The following is an 18861-nucleotide window of genomic DNA, read 5'->3' as shown; positions in this document are numbered from 1 at the left end:
CATTATTACTTTCCATAGGTTAAAGGTAAAGGTTTTCCCCTGACGTTAAGTCCAGTCATGACAAACTCTGGGGGTTGGTGCTCATCTCCATTTCTAAGCCGAAGAGCTGGCGTTGTCCATAGACACCTCCAAGGCCATGTGGCCGGCATGACTACATGGAGCGCCGTTACCTTCCCGCCGGAGCGGTACGTATTGATCTACTCACATTGGCATGTTTTCGAACTGCTAGGTTGGCAGGCGCTGGGGCTAACAGCGGGCACTCATTCTGCTCCCGGGATTTGAACCTGGCACCTTTTGGTCCACAAGTTCAGCAGCTCCCATTTTTAAATTATATCCCCATTTTGTAAACTCTTAATAAAGATTATTTATTAAAAGTATGAATTTTAAACTCATGCCTTGTGTTCACTATAGTTTAATCTTTGTTCTGTGCATTTCAATATATGTATTTGTAAAAATACATTTTCCCATGTATATTTTATATAATGTTTATGATGATTATGTGTTTTAGCTATATTGTAGCCCACCTCAAGCCTCAAGGAGAGGCAGGTAAGAAATAAAATTATCATTATTATTAAATGTGCCTCCCCATTTTGGGCTGAACTTGATGGATCAAGTTGACTGAGTACAATGAGATACATATCTTTTGACTACAGAACAATCTTGGCCATGAGGTGAGACATTGCTGCATAGAACAGGATTCCCACAATTCATGTTAGAAGGACCAATGGTATGGGTTAAAAGAATCACACTGCATACGTCATAGCATGAAAAAATCCCTTAGTGTTATACTTTTTCATTACCTTACTTTTAGGCAGCTTTGTTCAACTTGATATCTCATCAACACCACTTCCTGAGAAGATTCATTACTCTTCAGTGAGACATTTCTCCCTATGTTGTAAATTAGAAGGTAAGCTAAATGAATACCTATTGTATTCTGTGTACTTTCTTGCTGGATATAGTAACACTGAATTGATATTATTAGGCTTTCTACCTAATAATAATAATAATAATAATAATAATAATAATTTAAGCAACAACAACTTATATCCCTCCCCATCTCCCCAAAGGGACTCGGGGTGGCTTACATTGGGACCAAGCCTAGTTACAGGGGCAAATGTGGTTGTCTTGAAGGATGATTAGGCTGAAATCTAAAGTGATCTTTATTTTATTCTGATTCAAACATATACCGACAATATATACCGCATGTATATTGCAAATTTTGAGCCCCCGGTGGCACAGTGGATTGCACTGCAAGCTGCTGAACTTGCTGACAGAAAGATCACCAGTTCGAATCTGGGGAGTGAGATGAGCTCCCGCTGTTAGCCCCAGCTTCTGCCAACCTAGCAGTTGAAAAAAATGCAAATGTGAGTAGATCAATAGGTGCCGCTCCAGTGGGAAGATAACAGCATTCCATGCTATCATGCCAGCCACATGACCTTGGAGGTGTCTATGTACAACGCTGGCTCTTCAGCTTAGAAATGGAGATGAGCACCAACCCCCCCAGAGTCGGACACAAATAGATTTAACGTCAGGGGAAACCTTTACATTTACTATAGTGTAAAGTAGGCCCTGTCATGTTTTGTAGGATTCATTCCTTAGAGAGCATGCACACCACTGCAGACAAAAAGGATCCATAAGATTTAATTTTAAAGAACACGGGACTGTATGAAATGAGTATTACATTTGAGATGTACAGCTCTGTTAAGCAGAGCTTCTCTACAAATGCTTTTTCCGAGAGACTATCACCTTAATTTCTCTTTGCTCGTGCGTTGCATTTCCAATCCTTGGTAAGCCAGTGCTGTGCTCACACAAATCTACTTCCACCAGCAAGATTTGATTTCAGCACATTTCACCAGCATTTGATTTGTGGCTTCACCAATGTGGTATTTCCCAACAAGTGCTGAATCTTGAACATGGTACCATAGTAGATAATACGTAATCTTTTCTCAAGGAGGAAGGCACTGATTTTGTTTGTTTGCTTTGCTTTTGACACGGCCAATCTTTATTTGTGTATTCAGATCTTTGACAGCAACTTGATAGGCAAGTATTAGCCAGCAATAAAGTTGATTTTTTTAGGCGCCCTAGGTGACACAGTGGATTAAACCGCTGAGCTGCTGAACTGGCTAACCGAAAGGTTGGTGGTTTAAATCCGGGGAGTGGGGTGAGCTCCACTGTTAGCCTCAGCTTCTACCAATCGAGCAGTTCAAAAACATGCTAATGTGAGTAGATCAATAGGTACAGCTCTGGCGGGAAGGTAACGGCGCTCCATGCAGTCATGCCAGCCACATGACCTTGGAGGTGTCTAAGGACAATGTTGGCTCTTCGGCTTAGAAATGGAGAAATGGAGATGAGCACCACATCCCATAGTCGGAGAAGACTAGACTTAATGTCAGGGGAAAACCTTTACCCAAAACTGATTTTTAGGCCCTGAAAATATTGATCTTTTGATTCCTGCCTCTCATTTGCTGCAAAAAGCCTAGGAGAAGTGTCAAATCAGTAGGGTGAGTGTGACCAAGCAAATACACATAAAATGTGCAGTTAAATGGTGCAGCATGCTAGAATTCTATCCCCCAAACAACTTCAGTTGAGTATAGTTGGCTTACTCTGAGGTAAGCACAAGATGTAAGCTAAGGTGTGAATTTTGGAAAGCTGTTAAGACATGCAGCTGGAAAATGTTTTTAAAAATCACAAAGTTGTTACAAGTAAGTGTTTATTATGAACTCAGTTGGCCATTATAGGCCAGCATGTCACATGAATTGTAAAGTGTAGAATATACTCAGTTTCTTAACAGCCCAAACAAAAACTACATGCCCCTATATCCCAGGATCTGATCCCAGATTATTTGGCAGTGTAGACTCATATAATCCAGTTCAAAGCAGATAATCCTGGATCAGATCCTGGGAGATAGGGTAGTGTAAATTCTTGTCACAAACTGGTAATAGCACAAGCTTGTATGGGCTGTAATCCACTCTATCAAGCACAGTAGAATCTCATTGATACATTGATAGCACTATGATTTCATTGTTTATCTGACTTATTCAAAACTCTGGTGAAATGATGATGCTTTCTAGTACCGTAAAAATGTTTCCAACCCTGTCTCAGACTCTATGATTCTATGACTCCAAGGAGGTAGCTCTTAAAGCAAATTGCCAAAATTGTATTTTAGCAACTTAATTTTGGTCAGAATCTTTTTACATTCATCTTGGTGCATTCTTGCCAATACCCTTAAAAGTAGTCCTGCTCCTAAACTTTAGGTAAAAGTGAAAGGTTTTCTCCTGACATTAAGTCTAGTCGTATCCAACTTGGGATTGGTGCTCATTTCCATTTCTAAGCCGAAGAGCCGACATTATCCATAGACACCTCCAAGGTCATATGGCTGGCATAACTGCATGGTTGCCATTACCTTCCCGTTGGAGCAATACCTATTGATCTACTCACATTTGCATGTTTTCGAATTGTTAGGCTGGCAGAAGCTAACAGCAGGAGCTCATCCCACTTCCTGGATTTGAACCACCAACTTTTTGGTCAGCAAGTTCAGCAGCTCAGCGGTTTAGCCCACTGTGCCACCTGGAACTCTCCTAAACTTTAGACTCTCTCAAAAACCCTCCCCTGTAGTTAAGTGCATGTGGCATGTTGCAATAGATTCAAATAGTCCCATTCCACTTTTAGAGAGATAGTTGTTACCAGTTTATGGCACATTCATAACTGAACCATAACTGTTGAGTAGATATGATCTATTACCTCCTACTGAGAAAACCCAACTGCTACCAAGATGTCCAAAGGAGCAAAGCCCATGTTGTCTCCCCCCTGCCTCACCACACTTTAAGATGAGCTGTTTGATGGGACATTTGTGTTGCTGAAAGTCTTTTTTAAAGGGGGGGGGGTCTACTTTCACATGCTATACTCATATGATAATATGAATAAGTGTCTATAGTTCATGTTAGGAGCATAATGTGATTGGTTTTGTGAGGTACTGTTATCTGTCATCACAAAGAAATTAACAATCCTTTTTTCTTGGACTTAAACAGTATTTCTAGGAACCAAACCTGTTGACACAAGCTGAATCATTTTAATTTTAAAAACATTTTTTCTCTCAAAGGACAAATAACAGCAAGGTGGGTCATTTGGAAGTCTGTGTAGGAAACCTATTAACTCAGTCCCTCCATACATATTTGTATTTTGCCCCTGCAAGAAACACAAAGGGACAGGAACTCCTATTAGGGATCTATGTGAATTTTTTTCAAAAAATGTGTTTGCATGTGTGCTTTAACCCTGACGGAGATAATCCAAGCCTTTTAAGAGGTGAAGATGTTGCCTGGATCTGATTGAAAGAAAGGGCTCTTCCACACTGCCAGTTCAGTTCAGTGTGGATTTTATACAGCTGTGTGGATGGGCAGAAAGAAAGGAAGGAAGGAAGGAAGGAAGGAAGGAAGGAAGGAAGGAAGGAAGGAAGGAAGGAAGGAAGGAAGGAAGGAAGGAAGGAAGGAAGGAAGGAAGGAAGGAAGGAAGGAAGGAAGGAAGGAAGGAAGAAAACGAGATAATAAGAAAGAAAGAAAAAGAAAGAGAGAGAATAAGAAAGAAAGAATAAGAAAGAAAGAAAGAAAGAAAGAAAGAAAGAAAGAAAGAAAGAAAGAAAGAAAGAAAGAAAGAAAGAAAGAAAGAAAGAAAGAAATGCATGGCACTATCCCTGTGAAGTACCCCCATGTTGCAAACCCTGATGTTTGCCTTGTGTGCATCTTGTAAATCCACAGCAGCCTCTTGCTATTATAAAAAATTGCTCCCATAAATAATGTTACCAAAGGATTGTTTGTCCATCCTACTTTGAACAGTCACAAAAATAGAAATGATAGAGGAAGCTTGACCTGCTTATAGATTTGCCAGTGATGCCGCTGTTTTTTTTACATTGTGATGTGAGAGAATTGGCTTTCTACAAAGATGTTGCCCAGAGGACGCCCAGATGTGTTACCATCCTGCTAGGAGACTTATCTCATGTTCCCACACAGAAAGCTAGGGCTGACAGATGGGAGCTCATTCAATCTCACGGATTTGAAATGCCAACCTTCAGGTCAGCAGTTCAGCTGCACCACTGTAACTGTTACAGTGCACCACTGTAACTGTTAAAAACACAAAAGTCCTACAAGTCTTTTCTGGGAAACGCTCACAATGTTGGGAAAACTATATTGAAAAAATGGTAACACTCTTTGTAGCATATTGTTTAAAAGAACAAATACACTTGTGGCATCTCAAACATCAAACACACATTGAAGGACAGATTGCTTGGTATAGAGAAAAAAGGGCAAGAAGCAACGAGGATGGCCAGAAACAAATGTAGACAGTGTTTTGGTGCCTTTAAATGTTCTGTCTAAGAGGGAATTTCCATAGCTATAGTTTAAGCAGGCCTCACTTACTGAAATTACAGCAAAAATACACCATTCTTAAAGCTGCAGGAACCCTTTTTTTCCTCTGTAGATGACCATTCCGGTGGCGGGTGACCTGTTTCTCACAAAAGGACAATGCTGACAATTGATAACATATATTTTTTGGAAGATAAGTAATGGTTCTTGTCACAGTGTTGATAAAGTAGACCTGTGGAAAGTATTGACATTTCTACCTTAATTCTTTCTGATCTCATTGTATGTGTGTATATGTGATACACTCATGCAGGCACACATGTACATGTGTGTATAGATATGTATGTATGTAGGTATGTATGTATATATGTGTGGTGTTTGTGTGTGTGTGTGTGTATATATATATGTATATACACATACACACACTTCACGAGATTGCTCTGTTTCTGGAATTGCATTCATACACTTAAAAATAAATTTGTTTTAGCTTAGTTGGAAATATAATGGTAATCACATTTATTCAGTAATACATTTTACTGAAACCAATAGGAGTTATTGTCAGATAACTGTGCATGGATGCAATTTAAGTTACTTTGAATAAAAAGCTATTCATTTTTCTTTCTGACACATTTAATTCTTCTGTTTAGGGTTCAAAAAGAAAATGACCTCTACTTCAGATGCTGCCACCATCTCCACAGGATATTACCCAGCATATTCCTTATATGATGAAGGCTATGAAGATGGTCCTGAACCATGCAGCAAAGATGGAGTAAAGAGATTTAGTTCTTGGTTCCTTCCCACATTTTACTCACTAGTGTTCTTCCTTGGTTTGGCAGGAAACACACTTGTCCTTTTGGTACTGTTCAAATACAAGAGGTTGAGAAGCATGACGGATATCTATCTACTCAATCTTGCAATCTCCGACTTGCTTTTTGTTTTCGCTCTTCCTTTCTGGTCATATTTTGTTGCTGATGAATGGGTGTTTGGAGATGGCTTATGTAAATTCATCTCTTGGGTTTACCGGACTGGCTTCTACAGTGGGATCTTTTTTATCATGCTCATGAGCATTGATCGGTACTTTGCTGTTGTTCATGTTGTGTTTGCTTTGAAAGCAAGGACCGTCAGCTATGGTACCCTTGCAAGTCTTGTCGTCTGGCTAGTGGCCATCACAGCTTCTTTTCCAGAGCTGATATTTAGCGAAGCTAAGAGTGACTATAATCATACTGAATGTAAGTCAGTATACGGCAAGAATGACACAATGTGGAAGCTTTTTACCGCTTTAGAAACCAACATTTTGGGCCTTCTTATACCGTTCATGGTCATGCTGTTTTGCTACACACATATTGTTAAGACCTTAATGCACTGCAGAAATGAAAAGAAGAAGAGGGCTGTGAAGATGATATTTGCTGTGATGATTGTGTTTTTTGTGTTCTGGACCCCTTACAATATTGTCCTCTTCCTGCAGTATTTGTTGGATGTTGACATTCTTACAGGATGCAGCATCAGCAAAAACCTGGACTATGCAGATCAAGTGACGCAGACTCTCGCGTTTTTTCACTGCTGCCTCAATCCAGTCATCTACTTCTTTATGGGACAAAAATTCAAGAAGTACATCAAGCTGTTCTTTAAGAACTGCATCTTGACTAAAAGAGTGTGCAAACCTTGTGGGCTCCCTGATACTCTTTCCTTTGAATCCTCGAGCTCGTTCCGCACTCAGTCCACAAGTGAAGAAGAGGCTCTCTGAAGATCCAGGAAGAATATTTGGTGAGAACAGGCCAAAAGATCACACTTTATACACTGGATCAGTGATAGCTATACTTTCAACCCAAAACCTTCACATGCTGACAAATAAGCACAGTCTACAACAACAGTTTTGAGTATGGAAGAAGAGAAGAAAAGCTCAGTATCTTTGGGGAAAGCTGTCACGAAAAATTCTCCCAAGACCTATTAAATTATCTCTCATCTGCAGTGTGTTGAACTTAAATGTCTGACATTTAAATATCTGATAAGGTTTTCAATTATCTTGCAGGTCTCCTATCATGTCACCATTTAATATAGAATCATAGAATCAGAGTTGGAAGAGACCTCTTGGGCCATCCAGTCAAACCCCCTGCCAAGAAGCAGGAAAATCACATTCAAAGCATCCCCGACAAATGGCCATCCAGCCTCTGCTTATAAGCCTCCAAAGGAAGCTCCACCACACTCCAGGGCAGAGAGTTCCACTGCTAAACAGCTCTCCTAATGTTCAGGTGGAATCTCCGTTCCTGTAGTTTGGGGTTTTCTTTCCTGCCTGGAGATTTTTCTACCTTTGGAGACAAGAATGTCTTCAAAGCAATTCAACATCCCTTGCTAATCAAGGTGATCAATTGCAACATTCACACTTGCCTCCAACAGACAAGAGATCTTTCTCCCACTCTGGACATCCCACAGATATATAAACCCCACTTGTCAAGTTTCCAACAAACCTCACAACATCTGAGGATGCCTGCCATAGATGTGGGTGAAACGTCAGGAGAGAATGCTTCTGTAACATGGCCACACAGCCCGGAAAACTCACAGCAACCCAGTGATTCTGGCCTGGGACTTGCTGTGAGTTTTCAAGACTGTATCGCCATGTTCCAGAAGCATTCTCTCCTGAAATTTCACCCACAACATATTGCCCCCACTCTTATCACTGGGATGCTTTATTAGTCATATATCTCAAATGCACAAGATATGCATTAGGGTCCTTTGTATGATCATGGTATTGTAGACAAATGTCATTAAAATTAGTATATGTGCATATTGAAAGGCAAGGATCAGAGCTTGGAAGTGTTACGTTTTGGATTACACTTCCCAGATATCATGGCACCTGTAGTTCAAAAATGTACCATTGGTAGGATTACAACCATGAAGTAAAGATTACATACCCACGGATACAGAGAGCCTTCTTCAAAAGACAGACTGCCACAAAAAAGGAATTAGCAGACCAATGAAGACTATCTTTCTTGAATTCAGTGTTGATTCTGCCCATGATAACTGTCAGGATTCTATGAAGTTCTCCTGCCTCCCTTTCACAGCCTTCATTACGAGAAATAAGGGTATTATTCCATGTCCCTTAAAAAACTCTGTGTATGTGGGGGTTTTTTTGGGGGGGGGGGTGTTGCCAAGCCTGATCACCTTGCAATGTGACTTTGAGGTTTTAAGGGGGGGCGGGCGGTATAGCACAAGATCTGCATGCATATTGAGGCCTGTGTGTTATTACGGCAAATGTGTGAACTCAATGAAAATATTTTAAGTGTGTATCTTTACTTAACAATGAATGTGCTTTGTTTTTTTAAAAAAAATAAATACCTTGTGTGAAAAGAATGCTCTTTCTCGGGTTCAGTGTGTGCAATCTTAAGGCAAGTTAGAAATAGAGTTTGTCCTCCATATTCATAGATTCTGCATCCATGGATTCAACCACCCATAGCTTGAATAAGTACGCATGCATGCACGTATGTCTGCCTTTGTATACAATGTAACTTGACTTTGGTAGCCATGGGTAGTCCTGGAACTATGACTGCTTCTACACTGCCATATAAAATCCAGATTATTTTATTTGAACTGGATTATATAGTAGTGTAGACTCATAGACTGAAATTGCTCTTCACACCATCCTTCTGGTTAGCAAGGAAGTTAGCTCTAGGACTCAGAAGATCTAAGTGAAGTAGACTTGCTGACCAGAAGGTCGGCGGTTCGAATCCGTGGGACGGAGTGAGCTCCCATAGTTAGCCCCAGCTTCTGCAAACCTAGCAGTTCAAAAACATACAAATGTGAGTATATCAATAGGTACTGCTTCATGGGAAGATAATGGCGCTCCATGCAGTCATGCCGGCCACATGACCTAGGAGGTGTCTATGGATAACGCTGGCTCTAGATATGAGTACCACCCCAGGAGTCAGGCTTGACTAGACTTACTGTAATGTGGATTTTTTTCACCTTTACTTTACTTAGAGTCATATAATCCAGTTCAAAGTAGATATCTGCTTTGATAATCTGCATTATATGGCAGTGTAGAAGGGACCTGAGAACCCACTGTAAAAGTAAATTAATTCTAGACACCTGAAATGAAACAACATAAGATTTAGGCCCCTTCACTGCCAGATAATCAAGGTTATCAAAGCAGAAAATCCACATTATCTGATTTGAACTGGATTATCTTAGTCTACACTGCCATATAATCCAGTTCAGAGCAGATAACATGGACTTTATACAGCTGTGTAGAAGGCGCCCGAGTCCACACTGCCATATAATCATTTTCAAAACAGATAATCTGGATTTAATATGATAGTGTAGAGTGGGCCTAAGATAGCTGCCTCATTCTATCTCATAGGCCCCTTCTACACTGACATATAAATCCAGATTATCTGCTTTGATAATCTGAATTGTATGGCAGTGTAGAAGAGGCCTTAATCTACATGCCACCTCTGTTCTCTTCCTCCTCTACATCGTTGTATGATTTGTAGCAGTTTTTGCATTCTTGCTTTGTTAGAACAAACACAATCAACAGTTTTCAAACTCCTAAAGAAAAGAACTATTCTTATCATTTGCATTTTTATGTTTTAAATTCAATTAAACCAGAGCATCACCATGCACATAGGAATATATTTAATACAGATACTATATTCTAAAGCTATTTTTGTGGATATCACCCTTTTAATCTTTTTCTATAAGAGAACACAAGGGGTTAACCTATATCCATTTACTGATGAAAGACAACAGAAACTTTACATTAAAAGAGAAAGTGGAAGGCCTGGTTAGTTACACAATGGGTTTCATAACTACAAGTGTATGAAAGGTTTAAGATCGATAAGGAAGAAAGTGGAACTTTGAGCCACAAAATGACGATTGTGAAAGTGGTCTAGAGAAAGGAGAGAAACACCTGATTGCGAGAATCAATAAATGGCTGTTGGAATATAATGCAACAGATGGTCACATGGGATCCATCCGTGTGGGGAATAATACACATTGGGAAGTGGATCAAAGCTATTAAAATATGACTTGTTAGAACGTAAAAGAAAACTTTTTCAAAATGATGTATCAATGGTATCAGACAAAGTAGAAAAAACATATAAAGGACCCAGTGACAAATGTTAGAAATGTGCCAAAGATGTTGGGACTTTTCGCATATATGAAGGAACTGTTGTAAAGATAAGGAGATTTGACTACTGAGAAGATCACAAATGCAGAAAAATGTGAAAAGAAAACTTCGTATCAAATTAGTAAAGGTAAAGTTTCCCCCTGACTGTCAGAACCCTGCTACTAGAGCCTGGATGTGGCTCTGAGTTTCAGGGTCACTGACATTGATAAGACACCTGCGGCTCAGGACTCGGAGAAGAAACGGCTGCTGGACTTGGCGGGGAATTTGCGCGGGGTTTTACTGAGCGGGAAGAGACTTTTCAAATGAGGGGGAGGGTATATAAAGGATGGTTGGCCGGAGCCTCCCATTCTTGGCTTTTTTGATGTTCATGTTTCCTACAGTAAAAGTTTCTGGTGATATCACAGAGAGTCTCGTGTGTTCATTCAGGAGCGGCTGTGGTGAGCTGACACTAAGCCAAGAATACGGACACCATCCCGCTGTAGCGGTGAGGTGTAACATGCAAGTGGAGGATGAAGAGCTCTTGGGCGCAGGAGGAGGAAGGTCGGAAAGGGCCACTCCCGAGCCGGACGCTGAGTTCCACCAGCTGGCGGCCCTGGCGTCATCCACCGCTTATGCCCAGCCAAATGGGGTAACCCAGAGGCGTGGAGTGGTGCGGGGAGACAGCACCGGAGGAGAGGAAGGTTCACCTTCCCCAGGCCCACAAAGGATGGTGTTTCTGGAGGAGAGGATGTCGGCGATGGAGACCACCCTGGCAGTGATGTCGAGGGCGATGGAGCGCCTGGCGTTTTTGGCGGAGCCAGAGAGAGGAAGGGAACTTCGGGCTGGCTCAATGTGGGACGTGAGCGTGGGAAGCAGCCAGGGCTTTGCAAACCTCCCAGCACCGAAGGGAAGGGAAATGCGAAAGGAGCCCGGCGCCCGGCCCAAGACCCAACCAAGCCTGACGCGGGTGGAGGAGAGTGACGACGAAGGGGAAAAACCTCCGAGAATCCCAGCTACGCTCCCAGCTGAGACCCTGGTGCCCCTGGCGAATGCCGGGCGTGGCACAGGGCCAAGAGAAGCAGCAGCGGGGCCCACTGGTCCGCAAGGGGGCTTGCGACGGGCGGAGAATTGGGGATTGCCACCACAGGGACCCCTACCAAGACGAGAGGAACTAAGGATCGAGTTTGGGGGAGAGTCCTCTGAACTGGATTTTTTCCTGACCACGGTGAGGGGCTATATGGAGGACAATGCTCACACTTTTAGAACGGAATCCAGCCGGATACGGGCCATTGGTGCAGTGTTGAAGAGGGGAGCGGCTAGCTGGTACGTTCAGCTGCACGCGCGGCGCGACCCATGTCTGGGGTCACTCCGACGCTTTATGGGGGCCCTGGAGACCCGTTTCCGAGATCCACTGGAGCAGATCCGGGCGAGGGAGAAGTTGAAGACCGTCTCCCAGGGGCAGAGGTCGGTATCTGAGTATGCGGAGGAGTTCCAATGCCTCGCCGAAAAGGTGCCGGAATGGTCTGCAGTAACAAAGATAGAACTCTTCAAAGAGGGTCTCAGGCGGGAGATCCTCTCCTGGGCGGTGCATCGTGATGAGCCTGACACACTGCGCGGATGGATTCAGCTGGCGGGGCGCGTCGAGACATCGCTGGCCCAGGCGAGGAGGCACCGAGGAGGGCTACAGCAGCGGCCGCAGATGAAAGAGGGGAGCCGGAAGGAGGGATCAACCCCAGCCGGGAGGAGAACGGAGCCGACAGGGAACGTGAGCGCCAGCAGGAGTGGCTGCTTTGTGTGCGGCCGGTTGGGCCACAGGGCTGCCGAGTGCTGGCAGAGAAAAGGGGAAGGCGGAGGCCCGCCCAAACCAAGAGCCGTGGCAGGGAAACGCGCCGAGGAAGAACCACCGATGAGGCACCACTCGGGGGGGTTGGTAAGTCAGGACAAAGCTATGATAGTGGTCCCCATTCAGCTTGAAAATGGCAGCAAACAAGCAACCTGCAAAGCATTTGTGGATTGTGGATGTTCCAGGAACATCATCTCCCCTGAATTAGCCGAGGGATTGGGATGCGAAAGAACGAACCTAGAATCCCCAATAGCTTTTTCGCAGTTGGACGGATCCACAGCATCGGGATCGTTAGCTAAGTACAGTGCCGAAGATGTAAAGTGTAAGATAGGGAGTTGGGAAGGAAAGGTGTCATTTGTGATATCACAAATAGCCAGCTATAATGTGATACTAGGCATGCCGTGGCTGGGGCAGGCCAACCCGCAAATCAACTGGGAGGATAAGAGCATGATCTTCAGGATGAATTTGGAAGAAGGGAGCCAGGAAGGGGAGAGGGAGCCAGGGAAAAGGGGGGAGGAAGACTCTATCAGAATAGCAGATCTGGCAGATAAATTACCCCCAGAGTATCGGGATTTTGTGGACGTGTTTGATGAGAAGGAAGCAGACAATTTCCCACCGAAGCGGAGAGTTGAAGTGAAAATAGAGCTAGTCCCAGGAGCAGAGCTCCCAAGGCAAAAATATACCCGATGTCAGCTAGGGAAAAGGAGGAACTGAGAAAATACATTGATAAAAACCTAGCGAGGGGTTTCATAGAGCCTTCAAATTCCCCTTTAGGGGCGCCTGTGTTGTTCAGGCGGAAAAAGGACCAAACGCTGAGGCTCTGCATTGACTACAGGGGCCTAAATGCAATCAGTACTGTAAATAAATACCCCCTACCCTTAGTGAAGGACTTGATCGCCCAGTTATCGGAAGGACAGATATTCACTAAATTGGACTTAATTGAGGCCTACCATAAATTGCAGATCAAACCAGAGGACAGGTGGAAGACGGCCTTCTCCTGCGCATTCGGATTATTCAATTATCGTGTGCTCCCCTTCGGTTTGTGCGGGGGAGGGGCCGCGTTCATGCAATTAATCAACGAAGTATTGCATCCATTGTTGTACAAGGGAGTCTTTATTTTTTTAGATGACATATTGATAATGTCTCGGACTAAGGAGCAACACGTAGAACTAGTCAGGGAAGTCCTACAAAAGTTGAGGGAAGCGAAACTGTATGCGAAGCTTGCCAAGTGCGAGTTCAATAAAGACCAGATAGACTTTCTGGGGTATAGGATTTCCTCCCAGGGAGTGGCGATGGACCCTGCGAAGGTGGAAGACGTGAGGGGGTGGGAAGCCCCCAAAACACGGAAGCAGCTGCAATCCTTCCTAGGGTTCGCAAACTTCTATAGAACATTTATCAAGGACTTTGCGCGCCTCACTTTGCCATTAACGGATTTGTTAAAAACTAAAGGCAGGGGAGAAACAGCCAAAGTGAAGGCCCCAGGGGCCAAACTGACATGGACAATAGAATGCCAGGAAGCTTTCGAAGCCCTTAAAAAGCGTTTTACTGAGGAACCTGTCCTACAGCACCCTGATATGTCTAAGGCCTTTGTATTACATTGCGATGCGTCAGACCGGGCATATGGGGCAGTTCTGCTGCAGAAAGACGAGGGGGGGAACCTGAAGCCATGTGGCTATCTGTCAAAAAAGTTTAGCGATACAGAAAAAAACTGGCCGATTTGGGAGAGAGAAGCCTTAGCGATTCTAAAAGCACTAGAGTGCTGGAGACACTTTCTGGAAGGAAGTGGAACACCGTTTGAGGTGTGGACTGATCATAGAAATTTACAGTATCTAAGATCCCCTCGTAAACTATCAGCGAAGCAAATTAGATGGGCCCAATATTTCAGCCGTTTTGATTTCAGACTCAGATTCTTCCAGGGGAAACATAACATACTCGCTGACGCTCTCTCTCGGATGCCTCAGCACGGGGGAGGAATTCAGGAATCTGAAGGGAGCCTGTTCCTAGATAAGCAGTGGGGCCTGGCAGTACTAACTCGAGCACAAGCGGCCAAAGAAAACAAACGTACTGCCATTTCCACGGGGGGAGGAGAAATATGGGAGGAAGAGTTGAAGCGAGCGTATGGAATGGACAAATGGTTACAAACTAACAAAGAAAAGGGAGAATTGTGTGGGGATTTGGTGTTTGTAAATAAGAAATTGTATATTCCTGAATGTTTAAGACGAGAAATGTTAAGGAAGTGCCACGATAACAAGGGTGCGGGTCATCTAGGCCCCACCAGGACTATTAAACTGTTGGCCAAACAATGCTGGTGGCCCGGAATGAGGAAAGACGCCAGGGGGTACGTCACGCAGTGTGAATTATGTGCAGAGGGAAAAACACCACCGGGGAAGCCCCAGGGGCTATTGCAGAAGGTGGTGGAGCCCATGAGGCCATGGGAATGCGTGGCCATGGATTTTGTAGGCGAACTACCCCCCAGCAGAGGCCACAGATACATTTGGACAATATTGGACCTATTCTCAAAACAGGCACACTTTGTGGCCCTGCCAAAACTCCCCTCAGCTGAAAAACTTGCTGATTTGTATGTGAAGCATGTATATCGCCTACATGGGTGTCCCGACAAAATAATTAGCGACCGGGGAGTCCAATTTACGGCAAAATTTTGGGGAAAATTCTTACAGCTGTTAGGAGCAGAAAGGAACCTGAGCTCGGCTTTTCATCCCGCAACCAACGGGGGGGTCGAACGTACCCAACAGACACTGTGCCAATTCTTGAGGATGTACACCAATTATAGACAGGACGATTGGGCGGACCTTCTACCGTTTGCTGAGATGGCTTTTAACGGGGCCGTACATTCGGCCACAGGTCGTGCCCCATTCGAAATAGTATACGGACAGGAGGTGGCACCTTTCCCCAGGCTACCCGAGTGGAAGGAAGGAGAGGGCCAGACCGACAAGGAATGGCCGGCCAAAATTAAGCAAGGGTGGCAGAACGTGGTGGAGGCATTGCGGGAAACACAAAAGAAGTACAAGCTCTTTGCAGATCGTAGGCGCCGAGAGGGGGACAAATTGGGCGAAGGGGATCTGGTTTGGCTGAGCACAAAAAACCTGAAATTGGGGTTCCCATCTAAAAAATTGGCTCCACGCTATATAGGGCCGTTCAGGGTAGCAAAAAGAATAAACGAAGTGACCTATGAGCTGAGGCTACCTAAGGACCTAGGAAAGGTACACCCGGTATTCCATTGCAGCCTGTTAAAAAAGTATAAAGGAACTCTGGACAGCGGAGAACAATAGTTGTGTTTAATCTTTTCCTTCCAGGACGAAGGGGAGGAGGACGCCATGTCAGAACCCTGCTACTAGAGCCTGGATGTGGCTCTGAGTTTCAGGGTCACTGACATTGATAAGACACCTGCGGCTCAGGACTCGGAGAAGAAACGGCTGCTGGACTTGGCGGGGAATTTGCGCGGGGTTTTACTGAGCGGGAAGAGACTTTTCAAATGAGGGGGAGGGTATATAAAGGATGGTTGGCCGGAGCCTCCCATTCTTGGCTTTTTTGATGTTCATGTTTCCTACAGTAAAAGTTTCTGGTGATATCACAGAGAGTCTCGTGTGTTCATTCAGGAGCGGCTGTGGTGAGCTGACAGACATTAAGCCTAGTCGTGTCCAACTCTGGGGGTTGGTGCTCATCTCCATTTCTAAGCCAAAGAGCAGGTGTTGTCTGTAGACACCTCCTAAGTCATGTGGCCAGCATGACTGCATGAAGCACCATTACCTTCCCGCTGGAGCAGTACCTATTGATCTAGTTACATTTGCATGTATTCAAACTTGGCAGAAGCTGGGCCCAATAGCGGAAGCTCACTCTACTCCCCGGATTCGAACCGCCAACCTTTCAGTCAGCAAGTTCAGCAGCTCAGCGGTTTAACCTGCTGCACCACAGGAGGCTCCTCGTCTCATAGAATCATAGAATAGTAGAGTTGGAAGAGACCTCATGGGCCATCCAGTCCAACCCCCCGCTAAGAAGCAGGAAATCGCATTCAAAGCACCCCCGACAGATGGCCATCCAGCCTCTGCTTAAAAGCCTCCAAAGAAGGAGCCTCCACCACAGCCCGGGGGAGAGAGTTCCACTGCCGAACAGCCCTCACAGTGAGGAAATTCTTCCTGATGTTCAGGTGGAATCTCCTTTCCTGTAGTTTGAAGCCATTGTTCCGTGTCCTAGTCTGCAGGGCAGCAGAAAACAAGCTTGCTCCCTTCTCCCGATGACTTCCCCTCACATATTTGTACATGGCTATCATGTCTCCTCTCAGCCTTCTCTTCTGCAGGCTAAACATGCTCAGCTCTTTAAGCCGCTCCTCATAGGGCTTGTTCTCCAGACCTTTGATCATTTTAGTTGCCCTCCTCTGGATGCTTTCCAGCTTGTCAACAGCTTGTCAACCCTTCAATTGAGGTGCCCAGAATTGGACACAGTATTCCAGGTGTGGTCTGACCAAGGCAGAATAGAGGGGGAGCATGACTTCCCTGGATCTAGATGCTATACCCCTATTGATGCAGGCCAGAATCCCGTTGGGTTTTTAAGCTGCCGCATCACATTGTTGGCTCATGTTTAAATTGTTGTCCACGAGGACTCCAAGGTCTTTTTCACACACACTGCTGTCAAGCCAGCCGTCCCCCATTCTGTATCTTTGATTTCCATTTTTTCTGCCGAAGTGAAGTATCTTGCATTTGTCCCTGTTGAACTTCATTTTGTTATTTTCGGCCCATCTCTCTAGCCTGTCAAGATCGTTTTGAATTCTGCTCCTGTCTTCTGAAGTGTTAGCTATCCCTCCCAGTTTGGTGTCGTCTGCAAACTTGATGATCGTGCCTTCTAACCCTTCATCTAAGTCGTTAATAAAGATGTTGAACAGAACCGGGCCCAGGACGGAATCCTGCGGCACTCCACTTGTCACTTCTTTCCATGATGAAGACGACGCATTGGTGAGCACCCTTTGGGTTCGTTTGCTTAGCCAATTACAGATCCACCTAACCGTAGTTTTGTCTAGCTGACATTTTACTAGTTTGTTTGCCAGAAGGTCATGGGGGACTTTGTCTAAGGCCTTACTGAAATCCAGGTACGCTACATCCACAGCATTCCCTGTATCAACCCAACTCGTAACTCTATCGAAAAAAGAGATCAGATTAGTCTGGCATGACTTGTTATTGGTAAATCCGTGTTGACTACTAGCAATGACCGCATTTGTTTCTAAGTGTTCGCAGACCACTTCCTTAATGATCTTTTCCAGAATCTTGCCTGGTATCGACGTGAGGCTGACCGGACGGTAATTGTTTGGGTTGTTCTTTTTTCCCTTCTTGAAGATAGGGACCACATTTGCCCTCCTCCAATCTGCTGGGACTTCTCCCGTTCTCCAAGAACTCTCAAAAATAATTGCCAGTGGTTCTGAAATAACTTCCGCTAGTTCCTTCAATACTCTTGGATGTAGCTGATCTGGCCCTGGCGACTTGAATTCGTTTAGAGTAGCCAGGTGTTCCTGGACAACTTGTTTCCCTATTTGGGGTTGGATTTCCCCCAATCCTTCGTCCATTCCATGTTGCTGAGGTTGAAGATGGCTTTCTTTTTGTGAGAAGACCGAGGCAAAGAAAGCATTGAGCAGTTCTGCAATTTCCCTATCCCCTGTCGCAATCACCCCATCTTCTCCTCGCAGTGGCCCTATCACCTCCTTGTTCTTCCTTTTTCTACCAACATAAGCAAAAAAGCCTTTTTTGTTGTTTTTTATGTCCCTGGCAAGCCTGAGCTCATTTTGCGCTTTAGCCTTGCGAACCTTTTCCCTACAGGAGTTGGCTATACGTTGAATTCTTCTTTGGTGATTTCTCCCCTTTTCCACTTCTTGTGCATGTCACTTTTTAGTTTTAGCTCAGTTAGAAGTTCTTTGGACATCAATTCTGGCTTCTTTGCACTTGTCTTATTTTTCTTCTTTGTTGGCACTGTTTGCATTTGCGCCTTGAGTATTTCACTTTTGAAAAACTCCCATCCATCCTTAACTCCCTTGTTTTTTAATGGAATGCCGCTCAGTAATTCCTGCATTTTTTGGAAGTCAGCTCTCTTAAAGTCCAGAATGCGTGTTTGACTTGTGTTAGTTTCAGCATTCCTTTGTATTGCAAACTGCAGGAGCACATGGTCACTTGCCCCTAAGGATCCAACCACTTCAACTGTATTGATCAAGTTTTCCACATTTGTTAAGATTAGATCAAGAGTTGCTGATCCCCTTGTTGCCTCTTCTACCTTCTGGACCATAAAATTGTCTGCAAGGCAAGTGAGGAATTTGTTGGACTTTGTACTCTTGGCTGAGTTTGTTTCCCAGCAGATATCGGGATAATTGAAATCGCCCATGACTACTATATCTCTTCTTTGTGCCTGTTTGTTCAGCTGTTGACAGAAGGCTTCATCAAGTCCTTCATCCTGACTCGGAGGTCTGCAGTAGACACCCACGACATGATCTTTTTGGGTCCCGGTTCCCTTGATTCTTATCCAGATGCTTTCAGGCTGGTTTCCCGGATTACAGTCTTGCATTTCTTCTG

At 44.3% G+C, this 18861-nt stretch overlaps 2 protein-coding genes across 2 annotated transcripts; both read left to right on the top strand.

The window, feature by feature from the left end:
* Positions 1-794: 794 nt before the first annotated feature.
* On the top strand, positions 795-8699 carry LOC100560081 (C-C chemokine receptor type 4). Its single transcript, XM_003225773.3, has 2 exons — positions 795-907; positions 5999-8699. The coding sequence occupies exon 2, from the start codon at positions 6013-6015 to the stop codon at positions 7093-7095; it is 1083 nt and encodes a 360-aa protein (XP_003225821.2). The 5' UTR covers positions 795-907; positions 5999-6012; the 3' UTR covers positions 7096-8699.
* A 1919-nt stretch (positions 8700-10618) lies between these two features.
* On the top strand, positions 10619-15887 carry LOC134292606 (uncharacterized). The gene is made up of 2 exons (XM_062958086.1): positions 10619-12382; positions 15610-15887. Exons 1-2 carry the CDS (start codon positions 10799-10801, stop codon positions 15649-15651), a joined length of 1626 nt encoding a protein of 541 aa, XP_062814156.1. The 5' UTR covers positions 10619-10798; the 3' UTR covers positions 15652-15887.
* The last annotated feature ends 2974 nt before the right edge of the window (positions 15888-18861 follow it).

This window comes from Anolis carolinensis, chromosome 6 (assembly GCF_035594765.1).
Source record: "Anolis carolinensis isolate JA03-04 chromosome 6, rAnoCar3.1.pri, whole genome shotgun sequence".
NCBI lineage: Eukaryota > Metazoa > Chordata > Lepidosauria > Squamata > Dactyloidae > Anolis > Anolis carolinensis.
Note: the sequence above shows the minus strand (reverse complement) of the source record. Positions and strands in the feature narration are given on the sequence as shown.